The sequence below is a fragment of the Lolium rigidum genome, chromosome 6 (genome assembly GCF_022539505.1).
Source record: "Lolium rigidum isolate FL_2022 chromosome 6, APGP_CSIRO_Lrig_0.1, whole genome shotgun sequence".
Classification (NCBI taxonomy): Eukaryota; Viridiplantae; Streptophyta; class Magnoliopsida; order Poales; family Poaceae; genus Lolium; species Lolium rigidum.
Genome location: NC_061513.1, coordinates 89,938,444 through 89,959,148, shown reverse-complemented (window position 1 = coordinate 89,959,148; position 20,705 = coordinate 89,938,444). Strand labels below are relative to the sequence as shown.

General features: G+C 43.1%; 1 protein-coding gene and 1 non-coding gene across 3 annotated transcripts; both read left to right on the top strand.

Moving 5' to 3' along the window:
- Positions 1 to 1,141: 1,141 nt before the first annotated feature.
- LOC124668799 lies at positions 1,142 to 1,280 on the top strand. The gene has a single exon (XR_006991880.1). It is a non-coding gene; the product is annotated as a small nucleolar RNA Z247 (small nucleolar RNA).
- A 5,144-nt stretch (positions 1,281 to 6,424) lies between these two features.
- On the top strand, positions 6,425 to 18,714 carry LOC124665245 (probable LRR receptor-like serine/threonine-protein kinase At1g06840). 2 transcript variants are annotated; one of them, XM_047202666.1, is made up of 21 exons: positions 6,425 to 6,757; positions 7,652 to 7,804; positions 8,130 to 8,277; positions 9,112 to 9,183; positions 9,414 to 9,485; positions 10,056 to 10,199; positions 10,292 to 10,363; positions 10,474 to 10,545; positions 10,938 to 10,988; positions 13,649 to 13,717; positions 13,939 to 14,007; positions 14,074 to 14,145; positions 14,772 to 14,858; positions 14,938 to 15,006; positions 15,220 to 15,710; positions 16,309 to 16,461; positions 16,654 to 16,940; positions 17,163 to 17,214; positions 17,422 to 17,672; positions 17,833 to 17,967; positions 18,093 to 18,714. In XM_047202666.1, the coding sequence occupies exons 2-21, from the start codon at positions 7,705 to 7,707 to the stop codon at positions 18,444 to 18,446; spliced, it is 2,820 nt and encodes a 939-aa protein (XP_047058622.1). In that variant the 5' UTR covers positions 6,425 to 6,757; positions 7,652 to 7,704; the 3' UTR covers positions 18,447 to 18,714. The 2 variants fall into 2 exon arrangements, with proteins under 2 accessions (XP_047058622.1, XP_047058621.1); XM_047202665.1 differs by having other exon boundaries at positions 10,914 to 10,988.
- Positions 18,715 to 20,705: the final 1,991 nt, after the last annotated feature.

The window sequence follows — 20,705 nt, the reverse complement described above, 5'->3', positions numbered from 1 at the left end:
TCCGAATGAACCCTGGCTCTTGCTATTGGAATACTTCATTTAAAGCATGCAGTTTATGTGAGGGAGTATAATAAAAAATGTCTTTTGTAATGCATTGTAGACATTGTAAATCTTCAGTTTAAAAGGTGTCCTCGCGTCGAGAGCATATATGAAGACTAATTGAACTAGCACAATCATTATGCTCAAATCTCAAGCTGTTGAAATTGTTCATAATACGAAATAGCAACGCCCTTAAACGGTTTTTCATCAAGAGAATCAACAATTTCCTATCGACCGAAGAATGCGTTGAGATTCCTCAGAAAGGGAGGAACACATGGAAATACCTGCAATAAAACAGTACAAAATGTTAACGGAGTATATTGTTTCATTTACTCTGCTTTAAATTTGTACAATGAAACGATTATCACTTCGGTCTTCACCTTACTGTTAAACATGAAGCTTCTAGAACAACATCTAGAGATAAGTTGTTGTAATCCTAATAGTGTAGATAAACCGTTTTAGTTCTTTTCTTGTTGATCAATCCAATCTGTAACAACTCTGTAAATCTATCTGGCCATTGACCCCTATTTAACACGCAATGCGGCCGAGTTCCAAGACACGCTTCAAACCATCTTATACAGAATTTCCACATAGTATCAGAGCTTGTCCTCTCGACATCCATGGCGAGCTCATCCACGAACTCCACCGCCGGAACCGACTTCGGCCACAACATCACCGAGAAGCTGACCAAGAGCAACCATGTCCTATGGAAGGCTCAGGTCATGTCTGCCATCAGGGGTGCTCAGATGGAGTCCTTCCTCGACACCGAGCAGGCCCTGCCTGCCAAGGAGATCGAGGTCACCCATGGCGACAAGACGGAGAAAGAGGCAAACCCTGCCTATGGTATGTGGCTGGCAAAAGACCAGCAACTTCTGTGTTTTCTTCTGACCACCTTGTCTCGTGAGATCTCCACACATGTCGTCAACAACACTACCTCGACAATGTTGTGGGCAGCGATCCAAGGCATGTTCACGTCGCAGACGCGCGCTCGCACCGTCAACACGCGCATCGCCCTCGCCAATCTGCAGAAAGGAAACATGACCATCGCCGAGTTCTTCGGCAAGATCCGAACTCTGGCAGATGAGATGGCCCTGCAGGCAAGAAGCTGGACGAGGAAGACATTGTCTCCTACGTCCTCGCCGGCCTCGACTCGGACTAAAACTCCATCGTCTCCGCCATGTGCTCCCACGTTGAACCTGTCACCGTCGCGGAGATGTACTCGCAGCTTCTCAGCTACGAGACGCGCATCGATCTCCTCCATGGAGGAGGCAACCAGTCCTCTGTCAACACTACTTTTCGCGGTGGACACGGAGGCGGTTTTGGACGTGGTGGTGGTGGCCGAGGTGCACCTCCACCTCCTCCACAAGGTCGTGGCAATGGAGGCCGCGGCAACTATGGCAACGGCGGCAACGGCTCCAACTACAACAACAACTACAACGGGAACACCCGCAACAACAACAACGATGGTAGTGGCAACATGCCACGCCCCTAGTGTCAGTTGTGTGGCAAAACTGGCCACATGGTGCACAAGTGCTGGGAGAGCTACAACCCAGACTTCGTCGGCGTTGAGGAGAAGAGCGTCAGAGCTGCAACCACTTCCCCTTACGGGGTAGATACCAATTGGCAGTCCAATTGGCACATCAACTCTGGCGCGACAAACCACATCACTGGAGACCTCCACAAGCTGACCATCCGCGACAAGTACACCGGCAATGATCAAGTCTACACTGCAAGTAGGTCGGGTATGGACATTAGCCACATTGGCCATTCTGTTGTTAGTACCTCTGGTCGTGATCTATATCTCAAAAACATCCTTCATGTTCCTCAAGCTAGCAAGAGTTTACTGTCTGCTAGTCGCCTTGCTGCTGATAATAATGCTTTTATCGAAATTCACCCTTACTCTTTTCTCATAAAGGATCGGGAAACCAGGAGAACGCTCCTCCAAGGTCCGGGTAGACGAGGTCTCTACCCTCTTTCATCCACTTCATCCAGCTAAAGAAAGCATGTCTTCAGCGCCATCAAACCGTCCTCGGAGAAATGGCACTCTCGTTTAGGTCATCCGTCATCGATCATAGTCAACAAAGTTATCAGTAGCAATAATCTTCCTTGTTCAAGTGAGTCAAGTGAAGAGTTTGTGTGTGATGTTTGCTAGAAAGGAAAAAGTCACCAACTACCCTATCATAAGTCATTTAGTGAATCTAGTGCTCCCTTAGAGCTAGTTTTTTCGGATGTTTGGGGTCCTGCCCTTGAGTCTATTGGACGAAAGAAATACTATGTCAGTTTTATCGATGATTTCAGTAAATTTGTTTGGATCTACTTGATTAAACACAAATCCGAAGTGTTCCAAAAATTCCATGAATTTCAAAGCCTTGTCGAAAGGCAATTTAATAGGAAAATTCTAGCCATGCAAACCGATTGGGGAGGAGAGTATGAAAAACTCAATTCCTTCTTTAACCAAGTTGACATCTCCCATCATGTGTCATGCCCTTATGCACATCAGCAAAATGGATCGGCAGAGCGAAAACATCATCACATAGTAGAAGTAGGTATCTCTCTACTTGCTCATGCCTCCATGCCCTTAAAATATTGGGATGAGGCATTCATAGTCGCCACCTATCTTATAAATCGCACGCCAAGTAGAATTCAGAATTTTGATACTCCTTTGAATCGTTTATATCATGAAAAACCAGACTATAACTCCCTCCAAATTTTTGGATGTTCATGTTGGCCAAATCTTAGGCCATACAATTCAAGGAAGTTGGAATTTCGTTCCAAAGAATGTGCCTTTTTGGGCTATAGTAATCTTCACAAGGGATTTAAATGTCTTGATATTTCTACTGGCAGAATTTATATCTCCCGAGATATCATCTTTGATGAATCAATATTTCCCTTCTCCAAATTAAATCCTAATGCCGGTGCTAGATTGAGATCAGAAATTCTATTGCTTCCCTCCGAATTATTGAATCCTTCAGATCACGCGAGAGAACACTCAGATAGCCAGGCTAATAGTCCTATTTTTACTGATCCTAACCGTGCAAATTTTGTTCCAAGGCGTCATTTTATGCAGCATGAACATCCAATGGAGATGGGCACGGGATCCCAGGCTGATCCTCCTACCTGCATCGATCCTGAGAGATCTGCTGTAGGGCCATCAGCACTGGAGTCCGCGCGCTCCCCACCAGCGTGCGACACACGACGCACCGAACCGGCCGAAACCGCGTCGCCTCCCGCGGCTCGAGGAGCAACGAGCCCGCCACACGCATCCTGCGGTCCAGAACGCGCCACGTCGCCCGGTCCCAGCAGCCCACCCACGTTAGGCGACAGGGAGGATGGGATAGCAGATTCGCCTGCGTCTGCTTCTGATTCACCTGCGCCTGCTCCTGCTGACTCGCCTGACCGCCGATCTTCTGTGGCTGCCTCAGGTGTAGCTTCTGCTGTGCCAGCTCCAAATCTGAGGGCGCCACGCATACGTTCACAAAGCGGAGTTTTTCGGCCGCTTGAGCGTACCGATGGTACGGTCAGGTATGGGGGTTTTGCCTCAACCGGTGAACCTAAAAATTTAGGAGAAGCATTGCAAAGTAATGATTGGAAAAATGCTATGGATAGTGAGTATAGTGCACTTATGAATAACAAAACTTGGCATCTAGTTCCATCTAGTCAAGGGAGGAATATCATTGATTGTAAATGGGTGTATAAAATAAAGAGAAAAGCTGATGGTACTATATATAGGTACAAAGCTAGATTAGTAGCAAAAGGTTTTAAACAACGTTTTCGTATAGACTACGAGGATACTTTTAGTCCAGTAGTCAAGGCAGCTATTATCAGATTGGTTTTATCTATTGCTGTCTCCAGGGGATGGTGTCTTCGCCAATTGGATGTAGATAATGCGTTTCTTCATGACGTTCTCGAGGAAGAAGTGTACATGCGACAACCTCCGGGTTATGAAGACAAAACTAGACCAAAACATGTGTGTCGGCTAGATAAGACATTATATGGGTTGAAACAAGCACCAAGAGCATGGTACTCAAGGTTAAGCATGAAGTTGCAACAACTTGGTTTCAACCCTTCAAAAGGTGACACGTCACTCTTCTTCTATAGGAAGGGAAAGGTGACCATTTTTATGCTCATTTAGGTCGATGATATTATTGTTGTGAGTTCCTCTCAAGAAGCAACTACAACATTGTTAAATGATCTAAGAAGTGATTTTGCTCTTAAAGACTTGGGTGATTTGCACTACTTTCTAGGAATTGAAGTTAAGAAAGATGGTAGTGATATTATGTTAACTCAAGGAGAATATGCTATGGAATTATTGTCTCGTGTGGGTATGACAGAGTGCAAGATTTCAAGCATACCACTCTCCACAACATATAAGTTATCTTTGCATGAGGGAGAATTGTTGAGTCCTGAAGATTCAACACGCTACAGGGGCATTGTTGGAGCCTTGCAGTACTTAACTCTGACAAGGCCGAATATATCTTTTTCAGTTAATAAAGTTTGTCGGTTATTACATGCCCCTACAACTTTACATTGGACAACAGTTAAAAAGATATTGATATATCTTAGAGGAAGTGCTACTACTGGTCTTAGGATTGGTAGGTCATCATCCTCACTTGTTAGTGCCTTCTCTGATGCTGATTGGGCAGGGTGTCCTGATGATAGGAGATCAACTGCTGGATTTGCTGTGTTCTTTGGCTCTAATGTTGTGTTATGGAGTGCCAGGAAGCAAGCCACAATTTCTAGATCAAGCACTGAGGCAGAGTACAAGTCATTGGCAAATGCTACTGCTGAAATAATGTGGGTTGAGTCTATTCTTAATGAGCTTGGAGTAGAGCATCCACAAACTGCTTGCTTATGGTGTGACAACCTTGGAGCAACATACTTGTCTGCAAATCCTATATTCCATGCAAGGATGAAACATATTGAAATTGACTTCCACTTTGTGAGAGAACGAGTGGCTCGGAAATTGTTAGAAATTCGGTTCATACCAACAGGAGATCAAGTAGCAGATGGATTTATTAAACCACTGCAAGTTCGACAACAAGAAGCATTCAAGACCAATCTCAACATGAACACGTTGAGATCGAGGGAGGATGTTAAACATGAAGCTTCTAGAACAACATCTAGAGATAAGTTGTTGTAATCCTAACGGTGTAGATAAATCGTTTTAGTTCTTTTCTTGTTGATCAATCCAATCTGTAACAACTCTGTAAATCTATCTGGTCATTGACGCCTATTTAACACGCAATGCGGCCGAGTTCCAAGGCACGCTTCAAACCATCCTATACAGAATTTCCACACTTACACGATGGTGAACTCAGCTTAACATATGTCAAAATGGCCGAACTGTGCCCAACATTGGTAGTGAAATTCACGACCATATGATTGGAGCAAGGACATGCTAGGGCGAGGTTTCTCAACCCTGAGTACAAATATCACAGCTCCAAAGACGATGCCTTCGGGAAAGATCAACCCGAAAATTCTAGATTTAGTGTAGAAGGGTTTATATGCCGATGAAACTCTGGCTCAACCTTGGGACTTCCACCACATAGAAGATGTGGTGAGAGATGCCCTGCCGCCGAAAGTTACCGCTTCCACTAAAAGCAGTGTTGTAGGGTGCAGACACCGTTTGTCGATATGAGAGTTGAAAGCCGCGGTGATCCTCTAACACAGCATTTGCCCCGGAACGAAAACTGGAGTGGTAGGAGATAGGGTTTAGTTTATGCACCGATTTTATATCCAAAGTCTTATTTGGGATCTAAAAAATAATAACCAACACTTTCCCGTACCTCTTTGGCTTTTTCTAAGCACTCCGCAATATGGAGCAACATCTTTGTTAGGGGTAAAGCATCGCTTTATGAGGCCACATTTTGACAAATAAAAGCTGGAGCGACATAGACCACTTGTTTAATTTAACTTTTCTACCGTGGACAATTCCTCCGCAATTTGCAGTGCAACTTTTGTTGCACCATCGACCTCAGCAGCTGCCATCCCGTAATCAAACGGTCCATATCGTACTTCGTAGGAACAAACAATCCGATGGTGCTCTCTAGGCAGAGCGAGGTCAGCATCGCAATTCACAGCCACAAAACCCACAAGAGCAAATCCAAAGCGCGCGCTGGAGCCAGTAGCCACCAACCCAAAAAACCCATCTCTCGACTCGTCGTGTCACTCCTGTATGAACAGGCGACAAGAAGAGAAGAAACGACAGCAGCAAGATGTCACTCCTCCACTTTTTTCGCTGCGTCTGAAGACGACGGATTCGCTCGTTTTGCCCCCTGCAATCCAGGAGGAGGCGTCAGAGTCGGCACGAGGCCTTTCTTTCGCTCCGTTCCACGGCGGTGGCGCGGCGGTCGCCGAGCCGTTGAACCGCGGCGGACGCGGGTGCCTGACCGAGCCTCGCCACTCCCCGACGCAACAATAGAATAAGCCAGCCAGCCGCGCCAATAAACTAGTGCTACTTCTACTCTGCTACTACTCCTCTCCTTCCTCTTCCGACCAACAACCCACTCGCACGCTCGCCGCTGGCCGCGCCGCAACCCCGAAGGAGGAGGTGGGGGCGGGTGGAAAGCCACCTGGAACAGTAGCAGCTACAAAAGCCGGAGGCCTCCCTTTCCTTCCTTGCCGGTACTAGTCGCCGTCGGGGAGGAAGCGCCCGCTTCCGCATTTGCTCGCCGCCGGCCGGCGCCACAGGGCTCTTCGGCCGTTTCCGGCCACCCAGGTGCTTGATTCATCTCCTCCTCTGCCTGCTTCTCATTATCCAAAACATTTCTTTTGCTTTGTCGCTGCTGTTCGATTGAAGTCCGCTAGGAGCAGGATTTATGTCGGTTTTTTCAGTTAGTTTTCGATCCTCTCTTCGCTGTTATTTCTGGCGTCGAGTTCACCTCAAGTTTTTCTCTTGGATCAAAATTTCACTGCACGTTTTCGGTTCCCCCTTCTGCTGTTCATCATGTACTCCATTAAATTTGAACCACAATCACAACAATAACAAAAAAAAAACAATAATTATGGAACAGAGGGAGTAGCTTTCTTGGTCTCTTAGTTCCTTTTGGATTCTAGTAACTTTCTCCATTTGCACCTTCCAGTTTCCAAGCTTTATCTGTCTGAAAACTCATAACCGAAAAAGTAACCGAATGAGATGCTCGCGCTAGCAACTAGCCAATACTTTGCGGAAACGTGCATGCTGTTGCCGTGCAAAATCAACCCTTTTACTCCTTTAACCTTGTGCACATACCCGTTGGCCTTAGCACGTCTGCTCAAGTCCCAATTGCTCATTCATGTCAACCAACAACAAAAAAAAAGTCCCAATTGCTGATTAGTATGGTCTTGCTGTCACTGTTAATGAATTTACTATAATCACCTCCGGAGTGTAAGTACTGTGCGAGCTGGCTTATTTTTCTCTAGTCAATGAAAGCGAGTTCATTTTGCTAGCTCTAGGCCATGTCTTCTCCCGAGATGCAGAGTTAGGCCATACACGTTGTTATTTCTTAATTAAGGATCAGAGTCAATGAAAATGCTTTCACACCTTAGATGCCAGGAATAAGCACCTTCATCCTGGGGGCATCAACCGTTGGAATGGTCCTAAGCACATGTTTCTTTCCTTGTTTATGATCAGACTTTTAGGGATACAAAGGGACGCCAAGTTGCTGCAGATTCTCTTGTACAGACATGGCCAGCTTTGGAGGGTTCCTCTATGCAGCAACCCTGCTTCTTTTGTGCATCTTTCATGTGGGTGTCGTAAGGGGACAGAGCATTCATCCTACTGAAGGTAACCTCTAGTTCTTAGTCACTCTTTGCAGAAAATAACTCAAGGTGGTTTGCCAACTAGCTACCCTTTTGGCTCCTGAATATTAGCTTATCGAAGCACTGGATGCCATTCCCTTGTGTGCACGCCCTTGTTTGTGCAGATATAATCATGCATATAATCTCTCAGTACTACGCATAATATTCTATTAGTAGTAGCCCAGTGGATATAACTAGATGATGGTTTCATTGACACCATATATCAATATTATCCTGCTGTACATTAATATCGCCACACCATATATCAATATTATCCTGCTGTACATTAATATCGCCTGTCTTACATGCAGCAAACGCTCTCAATGCTATCAAAGGAAGTTTAATTGATCCTATGAATAACCTCAAGAATTGGAATAGAGGAGATCCATGCAAATCAAACTGGACAGGAGTCATCTGCAACAAGATATCCACTGACACATATCTTCATGTAACCCATTTGTATGGTTAACACACCATCCTTATTTATATCACACTTTACTTTTTCCGACATATTAAGGTTAGCTTCAATGTATTCTTTCCGTGTACCTGTAGAGCGAGCCCTCTGCTGAAGCAATTAACCTTGCAAGTTGCAACAAACTACTGTTCACTGATAATAGCAACAGCCATAAACAGGAGCTCCCAAACTAAATAATAACTGAAAGAACAACATGCTTTATTGGCTAGAGATTTTCCACATCTCCATTTTTTCTTTGAAGACAAACTACTGTTCACTGATAATAGCAACAGCCATAAACAGGAGCTCCCAAACTAAATAATAACTGAAAGAACAACATGCTTTATTGGCTAGAGATTTTCCACATCTCCATTTTTTCTTTGAAGCATATATCCACAGCTTTAGTATAAGTTTCTCCCATATTTTTTTAGACCAAAGACCATTACAGTCAAACCTTACAGAAAAACCTTACAAAGTCACTAAATTTCCCCAGTAACATTGTTTTCAGCATTATAGTACTTTTTAAACAGTGGGCCAAAGGCCCGGCTTTATATATAAAGCCACGAACGGCACATCAGTTCGATACAAACACCACTACTGTAGATCCTCTTCTTTTTTTCAGGCTAAGTTTGCAATTCCTGGTCAAAATAAGGCGAAAATAAGGGTCATTTGCGGATGTGTTTGTTGCTTTACTCTATGTTGTGTCTTAGAATCTGCTTGTTATTTTTTGCGGGGGAATCTGCTTGTTATTTATTATCTACAATTTTTTTTTATAATGCATGTTATACTGATGCACATCATGTCCTGTTCTGCTTAATAATTTTTTTTTGCCCACGTAGGGAATTGTTTCAGATGAATCTGTCTGGAACTTTGGCACCAGAGGTTGGTCTTCTGTCTCAGCTGGAAAAATTGTAAGTATGATTTGCTGAACAGTTAAAGTTGCTAACTGAATTTAGCAATTTAATTGTTTCTTAAACATTACCTCCAACAACCAGATGGAAAAACAATACTAGATCTATCCCATTTGAACTGTTCCTCTCATGGCTAGTTCTTTGTTCTGCATGTATGCTTTTCAGGTTGTACCATTAGGTACCCAACAGATATGTGAGCTAACTTCTATTTATTTTTATTGTTTTGGAAGAGATTTTATGTGGAACAATTTGACTGGTAACATCCCGAAAGAGATAGGCAATATCACAATGCTCAGACTTTTGTAAGTTCCTCATATCTTAACTGACTTGTATACTCCATTCTCGATGTGGACCTGAACTCACCGTACTGTTTATCTTGCTAAGCAGAACTTTTGAATTTTAGACAGTTAGACGCACAACATTTATATCGGCACATATATTTGGTTTAGCGTCTGGGCTTAGCCTTTGTGTATTGGTCCCATCTTTTGAATTTTAGACAGTTAGACGCACAGTGGTCCAACCTTCTATTATTTTCTAAAGATGCAGTAAATGGGCTAAACAGTGTGGCTTTGGACGTACAAAAACTGTCAAATGCCTATTTTCTTTCAAATATATATGTACATAAGGCACCTAGATTCCTAGGCAGTTTTGTATATATCTGATTTTTATCTCATGTGAATTAGTTTATCACATATCTGAAGTTTTCCTCCTCTCATGTCAACATTTGTTGCGTGGGTTACTTTTGTCCAAACAGTAATACGTGTTACTGTCTAGTGTTTTTCTTCAGTTCTGCATAGCAGATGAGTACAATTTATCTAACTGCGATTAAACATCCATAATAATCTTCACTGTTACTACCTCATATTTTACAGAACTGTGAATGGTAATCAACTATCTGGTTCCCTACCAGATGAGATTGGCTATCTTCAGAAGTTAAACAGATTACAGATCGACCAAAACCAAATATCTGGACCCATACCTAAATCGTTTGCTAATTTAGCGAGCATGAGGCATCTGTAAGTTTCAAGATCATAATCTTCTCGCTTTCATTCCTATGTTGCTTCTTATTTAAGCTTCATCATAATCTTGACTCTCTGTTTATCTTTAGTCACATGAACAACAATTCATTAAGTGGGCAAATCCCATCTGAGTTATCCAGAATGCCTGTGCTCCTTCATCTGTAAGTGGACCTCTGCTTTTATTCTGAGTTTTAGCTTCTCTTTTTTCTCCCTATTATTTATTGTGTTGCATGGGTTGTATTTATACTCATCTACTACTGTAAACTTGCAGTCTTGTGGATACAAATAATTTATCTGGACCTCTTCCTCCAGACTTAGCGAAGACGCCTACTTTGAAAATATTGTAAGTACATTTTATGTAAATATATGAGAATTCTTTGACATAGAAAAGTTACTCTATATCAGAGTGTGTTCTGGTTTCTTTCAGAGAATATGTATATCTGATGCTGGTTGCGTGATGATTACTTTAGTTTTTCTCATCTAAGAAGATTAAGTAATGCTGCAGCCTGCATATTTCAGGACTATACTCTATGATATAAATTCACTGCTGTATTAAACGCCACTGAAATATAATAGGTTTTACGCTGCTTGTGTTAATGAACAATAGCAAATATTTTTCTCTCAGAATGTTTTTCTCTTCTTTAGAAAAATTTGATACTGCACTTAGCTAACAACTTTCGTTTCTTATATCTGTATCTTTTTTACTTCTAGTCAGGCTGATAATAATAATTTCAGTGGAAGTTCAGTCCCTGCTGCATACAACAACATACGAACACTTTTAAAGCTGTGAGTACAGCCCCTTTCCTCCATATTGCCATTTCCTTCAATTTAGTTTGATTTCATATGCAATCATATTATTAAGAAAGACAGACATAGATAGTTAATCAGATGTTTGAGTTGAGAAAGTCAGTGTTCTACATAATATACTTAGTTAGTGAAGAGAAAACTCGTTTGAAACGTGTACAGACTTCAAATATGAGTAAACCCCAGAAGCATATTGTGTGGTAGACACTTTAGGTGTACTAGTGTACCTGATTCCGAATTAGCACTTCTTGAAGTCTTTGAAAGAACTCCAAAAAGAAAAACCAACAACATTGACACAACTTGCATCTACCATCTCACAAAATTTTAACTCCAAATCCTATCTACACATGGACAAGAAAAAATAAATCATGCTGTGGATAATACCAAATTAAGTGTTCTGCAAAGTGTCTAGTATTTGCGGAAGGATTTGTAGTTTTTCGTTTGTTGGCGTGGATAGAATTAAGATTGGAAAATATGAGGCATGTGGATTTCTTCTGTGTTAATGATGTGGCAAACATATGCCAAGGCCTGATATAAGGATGTGTTCGGTTTGAGAATCCTGATGCATGGAACGGAATGGTTCCATTCCAATGTCACGGAATGGTTCCGTACCCGTGTTCGGTTCGGAAAAAGCGAGGAACGGAATGGTTCCGTGCCTGTGTTCGGTTCGGGAAGAAACGCGGAACGGAATGGCAGGATTTTGGTTCAGCTCACCTCTTTTTCAGTCCGCGCGGTGACAGATACGAGCCGTTCCTCCAGATTCCACCAAATTGGTGGAACGACTTGGTTCCGCATCTACAGGGTATATTCCCTTCTGAGGAATGACTTGGTTCCGTTCCTTCCCTCCAACCGAACACAGGGATGGGTGCTGGGTGCGGAACCGTTCCGTTCCATTCCACCAAATTCCAGAACCGAACACATCCTAAGGGAATACGACACAAACAGTAAAACCTACTCTGACAGCGGTTAGTGCAACAGGTGGTGGAATGCACTCCACCATAATGTCTGAAGCCATTGCCTGCATATCGCAGTTCTCCCCTGGAAGATCCTCCAATTTCTCTCATGCGACATGAACCATAGGGTTAGAATTAACATGGAATCCAGATCCTTGAGCTGCTTCTTTGGAGTCGCCTTATACCAGCCAGCGTGTCTTGAGCTGAAGGTGTCCTACTTTATGACCAACTAGGCATTCTAATTGAACTGCTAGTACATTGATATACCCAAAGCTTAAGATTGAGATTTTTTCAAATACACACCAAAGCCATTGGTACACCCAAAGCTTAAGTTGATATTTTTTTCAAATACACAGCAAAGCGTCTGTCTTTGTATATTATTACAAGAAGCCGTCAGAAGACAGGTAGTACAAGCGTGTAGCAAAGCTACAAAGGCAAAGACAAAACAAGAAAGGGGACATACCCAGTGCTAGAAGTTCCCACACTAGGCGGGGTCTGGGGAAGTATTATAGAGGCAAGCCTTACCCCTGTGAAGTGCAATGCAGAGAGGCTGCGTCGAACCCAGGACCTCTTGGCACAAGTGGGGAGTGTTGAAGTGTATAAGTAGATTGCCTAGCCCTTTCCACCAGTTCGGACTTTTGGTTGCGTTGGCTAGTGCATGAAGCTTAACATTGTATCAGAGCCCAAGGTCTCGAGTTTCAGTCCTGGCTTTCGCAATTTATCCTAAAATTGTTGTTGCCCCCTCGGAGTCCTCGTATAGGCCTGTTGAGCCTGCCTCTAACTCTACAAGTGTACAAGTAGATTGCCTAGCCCTTTCCATCAGTTCGGACTTTTGTTTGCGTTGGCTAGTGCATGAAGCTACTTCACCACTGCGCCAGACCTTCCAAAAAAAGAAAGGGAAAAGAATCAAAAAGAACTGTACAAGGCTAACAGAATGTTAGCCTGATAGGTAGTGGTTGGTACTCAACGACAATTCATTATTCCTTGTATCTTATTTATAATGTTACTTAGCTGCCAGATCAGGATACAGTCAGTCCATATATCTAGAAATCTCTATAGTAGTTATTTTGTTTCCCTCAAGGGAAGGGTATTTCTTTTGGGTTCGTTGATATTTAGTTCAGACATGAGATTCTCGAGGAAAATCTGGCATGAGATTCTGTCATGGATGTGTATGGCCACCCTCCGACGAAAACAGCCTCTTTAATTGGTGGCACGCTGCAAGACAAAGCACCCCAAAGCCAAAGCATAAAGGTTTGGCAACAGCGACGCTGCGCTGGTGCCCTGGATGGCCTGGAAACATCGCAACGCTGCTTCTTCGAGGGAGCACAGCCATCAACCCGCCACAGGTCATGGGCCACGGCAGGGGCGAAGGGGGCTCAGAGACATCTTGGCAACAACCTGGGATGTTTACTAACTCCCTCATCTCTAATAAACTATGTAAACCTCTTAGGAGGCGTGTAACAAACTCTACCTCTTCCATGAATTGAAACACAAAGCTTCCTTTGCGTTTTCTCGATTTTTTTATAGTTCAGACACAAACTAAATCTGAAGTATTTGGAAAAAGCCCCCTTGTGCAATTAATCAGGCCCTCGGTCTGTGTAGACAATTCACTAACGTTTATTCTCTATGATACACAAACTCAAATCAAGATATGTGTTCAACTTCATAATCCTTTTTAAATGTCACCAGGAGTCTTAGGAATTGCAGTTTGCAAGGAGTTATTCCTGATCTAAGTGGCGTACCTGAACTTGGCTATCTGTAAGTCCAGATCAAAATGAATGCAGCAATTTATTTTCATTCTTATCCTACTATGAGATATTATCCTTTTTTTTGTTAGTTTGTATCAGCACTTTTGGAACGACTGCTTTGTCCAGAATATGTTTTCTGAATAATTTTATCTCGATAAGATTGCTCATTCAGTTTACAATACCTAGGAGATTATTCTGTGTCTCTTTGCTAATTCTGGCTTGCTATTTCAGGGATCTTAGCTGGAACCAACTGACAGGATCTATACCAACTAATAGGCTCGCTTCAAATATCACTACAATGTATGTTGCTCTTGGTAACCTTATATGCTTCTTTAAATAAGAAAACTAACTTCTAGTTTGTTGCAGCAATTTATCGCATAACTTTCTTAATGGAACTATTCCGGCAAACTTCTCCGGGCTGCCTAATCTACAATTCTTGTAAGTAATGTTTAACTTACAAAGCATTGCTCCAATCCATGATAACTGTGCTTTTCTGGAGTTCTAGCTAACTATCATGCCATTCAAGATGAATGTGTGCCAACTTAATATCTTTCTTTTGCATAACAACTAGTGATCAAAAATAAAAAATTGTGAAAACTGATCCTAGTGTGTGCTTGTTGCCTAGGTTTGTGTTCTTTTTTCTTGTAAACAAAAACGTTCCTGATTTTCTTGCAAATTAACTTGCTTTTCTAGTTAATGAACTGAAAAGATGAGCAAAGCTTTTGAGTGATCTCTAGAAAACTGATCCAACTTTACAAGAACAAGTATGTCGGCCAGCAGTACTTGATAGAACTATATATGAATATGTTGGTTTACAGTATAGATTTTGCACTTGATAGAATTGCATAAAAGTCAGAAATTCATGTGCCAGAACCTTAATTTACATTTCTTGTACTTTGTACTCTCTCTCTCTCTCTCTCTCTCTCTCTCTCTCTCTCTCTCTCTCTCTTCACTCTTTGGTTTCCATAGGTTTTTGTTGGGTTTCATATCTAGCCTACCTCAAATTTCTTGGGATAAAAGGCTTTGCTGTTGCTGTTGTTTTATATGAAGATACTGTTTTGCAGGTCAGTTGAAGCGAACAATCTCAACGGTGGTGTTCCATCGGCAATCTGGAGTAACATCACTTTTACGGGAAACAGAAGCCTTGTTCTGTATGATACTCTTCGCAAATGTACTTTCTGCTAATCTATTTGAGATAAGAATGTGTAATGTATATTTTTGACACTGCAGGGACTTTCAAAACAACTCCCTTGACACTATTCCGCGTGCATTTGAGCCTCCAAAAGCTGTCGTTCTTCTGTATGTACTTCCTTATCAGTTCGTACTTTCTGCACACATATATACATATCCCAGGTTCAGCTGTATGGTTTGCTTTCGAGTATGGAAATTTCATTGATAAGTTTAATGCAGATCTAATAATACAGACACATATAATACTGATCACAAGAACTTGTAAACCAAATCATTTCTCTTTCTGGTGTGACAATAATCATTACCATCAATATTCTGCAGGCTTTCTGGAAACCCTGTTTGTGAAACTTCTAATGCCGCTCGAGCAGCTGGACTTTGTCAACCTACATCTATAAACGAAGCACCATCTGGACCACAAGTTAGTATAGACTGTTTTGCTTGTCCGACGGATAAAAATTATGAATACAATCCATCGTCCCCTATACCTTGTTTCTGTGCTGTGCCTCTCGGAGTTGGATTTCGGCTGAAGAGTCCAGGGATCTCAGACTTCCGCTCATACAAAGAAGCCTTTGAGATCGACTCAACGTCTTTATTGAGCCTGAGTATTTACCAGCTATACATTGAGCAGTATATATGGGAGGCTGGTCCAAGGCTGAATATGCATCTGAAGTTATTCCCAAATAATACTAGTTTATTTACTATGTCGGAGGTTATGCGGCTCAGGGAATTACTTGCTGGATGGGAGATTACTCTATCAGATACTTTTGGTCCGTATGAGCTTCTCAATTTCACGCTTGGTTCCTATGCAGACGGTATGTTGAATTTACTTTGCACCAAAGGATGTCATCCACAATTCTACCAATTAAACAATTGCTCTGCCAAAACAAGCAATGTGATATTAACAGAGTTTTTGCAACTGTTTCTTATGCTAGTAGAATTCGAAATCCATGAATTTTTAAATTTGGTTTTCCTACCATATGAGATTGTATGCACTGTAGAGTTCAAATTTTGAAAATAATTGCACGTTATATGATAAAATTGGTTATTCCTTTGCGTTCTTCCAGCCTATGTGCCATGATTTTTTGCGTGGTTATTTTTATGAGATAATTATCATCCCTTATTCAAAACCCATAATACCTCAAAGAGGGCTCCCTCGCGATGGGTGCAGGAAAGTAAGTAGGGAGTTTATGCGAACCCAACTCTCCTACGAGATGGGAGGACCCCTCCACAGGATGAAAAACACCGAGATCTTTTCGAAAGGCGTCCCAGTTTAGTGAGGAATTTAGAAGAAGAAAAAAATCTTTGTTTAAAATTTACCACTACATGGTCCATACTGATTCGGCTGTACAAAACACTCCATACAATTGTATGATTCACTAGTTTATTGGTTTGCCTCTTTTTTCTTTGCAGAATTTCCAACTATGATGTCGTCAGGTTTAAACAAGGGTGCACTAGCAGGGATTTTGGTAGGAACGATTACTGCTGCTATTGCAGTATCTGTGGGTTTTACCATTTTTATAATGAGAAAACGCTCAAAACATCGAACAGTTTCGAGGAAGTCATGTAAGTCGTTATTTGTTCAATGAACATAGCTTTCCATGTGCTACATATAAAAACATTGCTGTCTGACAAATTAGAAACGCCATGCTGCTTCACCTGGCAACTAGTGTTATATATGAGCCTCTTTCTTTTTATAGTATTGCAGTAGACATTAAATTCAATCCACAACATCTGAATAAGTAGATTACTCTGCAGTATTGTCGAGGTTCTCTGTCAAGGTCGATGGTGTGAGATGCTTCACATTTGAAGAAATGGCTAAAGCGACCAATGATTTCGATGATTCAGCTGAAGTTGGTCAAGGAGGTTATGGAAAAGTCTATAGAGGTAATCTAGATGATGGAACAGCCGTTGCAATCAAACGAGCACATGAAGATTCTCTGCAAGGTTCAAAGGAATTTTGCACGGAAATAGAACTGCTGTCAAGATTGCATCATCGTAATTTGGTATCCCTGATTGGCTATTGTGATGAAGAAGAGGAACAGGTGTGTGTCTTAGTTTTCAAATCAAATACACATATATTGTTGTAATTCCTCCACAATCCCGTACACGTTATGTAAGAATCAGAAACGTATATTGGTAATGTCGTGCTAAGCATGCTTATGCTTAGGGTTCTCCAGTCACCTCAGATCTGCTGAGTTAGGCTTATATTGTAAAAAATCTGCAGACTGCGGGATCGGCTGCTCATAGAGAATTGTGTTTTGCAGATGTTGGTGTATGAATTCATGCCAAATGGCACCCTACGTGATCATCTTTCCGGTGAGTAAGCGGCAAGTATTCACACGTTTACGATTTTCTAGTTTCTTCTCACCTGATATAAACCATGTCTTTTTACACTAGTATTTTTTTATCCTCGAACAATATAGTTTTTTTATCAGTGATGTCAAATTAGATTATGTACTTTTGTTTGATACCTGATAACAAATCGAATGTCAAGCATCTAATCTAATTTGACACTTTCTGCAGTAACTTCTAAAAGACCTCTGAACTTCAGTCAGAGGTTGCATATTGCAATGGGCGCTGCAAAGGGAATCCTCTATCTACACACCGAGGCAGATCCTCCTATATTCCACCGTGATGTTAAGGCCACCAACATTCTATTGGACTCTAAGTTTGTAGCGAAGGTGGCTGACTTTGGTCTTTCAAGGCTTGCTCCGGTCCCAGATATCTCAGGAACATTGCCAGCTCATATCTCCACTGTTGTCAAGGGCACTCCAGTAAGTCTCAGTACACCTAGTAATGTAGGAAGAGCTGTACTCACCATGATCTAATTACTGCTGTTCCATGCTAGACAGCAGGAAACAGTTCAGCCTATTTATATTTAACTTGTAGCTTGAAAGCTCGGTTGATCATATCTATCCTGTTTACTTTTGGCAGGGGTATCTTGATCCAGAATACTTCCTGACTCATAAATTGACAGAAAAAAGTGACGTTTATAGCCTTGGTGTTGTGCTTCTTGAACTATTGACCGGGATGAAGCCAATCCAGTTTGGCAAAAACATTGTCAGAGAGGTACAGAGGTTTCCACCCTGATCTAATGTACTGCTTGAGATAGTGATTTATTTTTACCTTCTGTAATATCAGTAGAATTTTATGACCGAACTACTAGTATTTAATGTGTTTATTACTGTACGTAGGTAAACTCGGCTTACCGATCTGGAGACATTTCTGGAGTCATTGACAGCCGGATGTCCTCATGCCCTCCGGAATGCGCCACAAGGTTCCTCTCACTGGCCTTGAAATGCTGTCGGGACGAGACTGATGCGAGGCCTTACATGGCCGAGATCGTCAGGGAGCTGGACGGCATCCGGAGCGTGTTGCCTGAAGGGGAGGATCTCTTCTCCTCAACCTCCATGGTGGCAGGCTCTTCGGCCGCACTGACAGATTCTGGATCCATGTCCCTGACAGGGGAGATATTCGACTCATCCCATGCCTCCAACAGCGGCCATGCCAACAGCGGCATCCCTTCCGGGACAGTGGCTCCTCGTTAGGATCACTTGCTAGTGTTTTTTTTTTTTTTGTGTGTTGTAAATGGGCGTAGATGGTAGGCATGTCAGCAATTATGCACATGGAATGGGTGTTGTTTTGTTTGAAGATCAGGGTGTGAAGTACTACATTAGGATGTAATGCAGTATTGATAGACAGTTAGACACTGCTGACTGAACGCTAACTAAATCTTTCTGGGCAGATTGGCTAGAAAACTCCACCGATTATTCTCTGCTTTTGGTAAGCCCGAACACAAATTCATAAGGAAATGGAACAGTTCAGAAATATTCAGAGTAAACAAGAAATTTAGCTACTTTCAGATGATAGCTTAGCTGGCGTTTCAAGGTTTACAGAGACGAGTTTGTCAATAGCCAGAATAACGGTGGCTAGATAGCTATTTGGGGCAGGGAGCAAAAATGGGCTCGCACCGGCGCACCTCATACGGCGCCGGCCAATTTTCGAGCTCAATAGAATCGTCAGCAACCCCGTGTCAGCCCCTTCGCCAAATGCGCGAATAAGGCGCGCCGGCGCCTCGCGAGGCTGAAAATTTTGGGCGTGTGAGCCGTGTGTCAGCCACACATCCCAAAAGTCGACACAAGGGGGGAGTGGCAGGGCCGACGCGTCAGCGGCTCATTCAATTTTAACCTAACTGTCGCGTGTCGCTTACCTCGCAACGAGAGTTATTGGGGCGCCGCAGCGGTGCAGTTTCCGCAGACGCGCAGCGAACCGTCCCGTCGCGCACGCCTTTCTCTTCGTGCCGCCGTTAATGAGCGCCACCGCTCCCCTGGCTCCGGCTTATAAAAAGGGCTGCCTCTCATCGTCCCTCTCACACACAAATCCTAGCGCCTCTCTCCCCAACCCTAGCCGCCAGCATCTGAAAGGACGACGCAATGTCTGGTCGAGGCCGAGGTCGCGGCCGCAGAGGTGCACGCACGTCGTCGCCTGCGACGCCGTCATCTTCATCGTCGGACATGGACGAGGAGGGGCCGTGCTGTTCGAGTTCATCCTCGTCCTCAAGGCGACCCACGCGGCATCCAGAGGCTGCCGGACACCTTCGCCGACTTCGTCGCCGGTGACGAGCGCCCGGGCACGCTGCATCTGCTGGAGGCTGCGTGCGGCTACTACCGGTGGATCGTGGACGTGATCTACGACGCGCGCGGCAAGATATACCTCTGCATCGGCTGGGAGAAGTTCGCGCGCCACCACCGCCTCCAGGACGGCTTTGTGCTCGTGTTCTCCTACTTTGGCGATAGGGACATGAGCGTCAAGGTGTTCGACGAGACGCGTAGCCGCCGCCACTACCACGGCGACAGCACCGAGAAGGACGACGACTGAGTGTTGTTTCTTCGCAGCGAATATCGGCACGCATGTTTTCGGATGGTCTCCTCGAAAGAACTAACAGGGGTACCCTCACCAGCTGGATTTTCCATTTTGGGTGACTGGGTGTGCCCTCGAGTGTTCTTTCTTGGCAGCGAATACACGACACCTGCAATGACCGGTCTAGTTAGATTTAGTTTTTTTGCAATATTTTATATTTATAGCGACCATGGTTCAAACTATGCATTAGTTTGTGGAAAACCATGTTCCAAACTATATCTTCATGTAAAAAACGTTTCCAATTATGTATTAGTTTGTGGAATAAAATGTTTCTTATTTAATTTTTTATGCATTTATTTATGATTTTAATTCAAAACATCTATCAGGGCCACCATTTTAGGAGCGCCGGTGTAGGAACAACTCCCCCAAATAGAGGATGCAGTACCGGCGTCCCCCAAACGGAGGTGCCGCCGTCCCTGCCGACGCCTATTTGGGAGCTACCGGTGGAGATGCTCTTACATGCTCGGCTACGAGCTAGATATCCATGGCGAGTGATGACAAGCAAGTGAGCAGACGAAGAAAAAGTAAACTGAAGATAAAGTGAGCTGGTTAGTGTTAGGGCAATATACTTGTTGTATTACCAGGGGGCCAAAGGCCACAATATATAGTACATGTACAGGTGCAAATATGCAGGAAGCCCCCTAACATATGGGGAAACTACAATATACAGATATATACTCTAACACCCCCGTAAACTCATGGTGGATCCACAACACCGAGTTTGGAGAGTAAAAAGTCATGTTGCGCTCGAGTTTGTGCCTTTGTAAAGAAATCCGCCAAGCGCAAATCGAAGGCACATAATGAACCGCAACCTCATCCTGCACCCGAGCACGTGTATAAAAAGCATCAACACCAATATGCTTGGTCAGCTCATGCTTGACCGGATC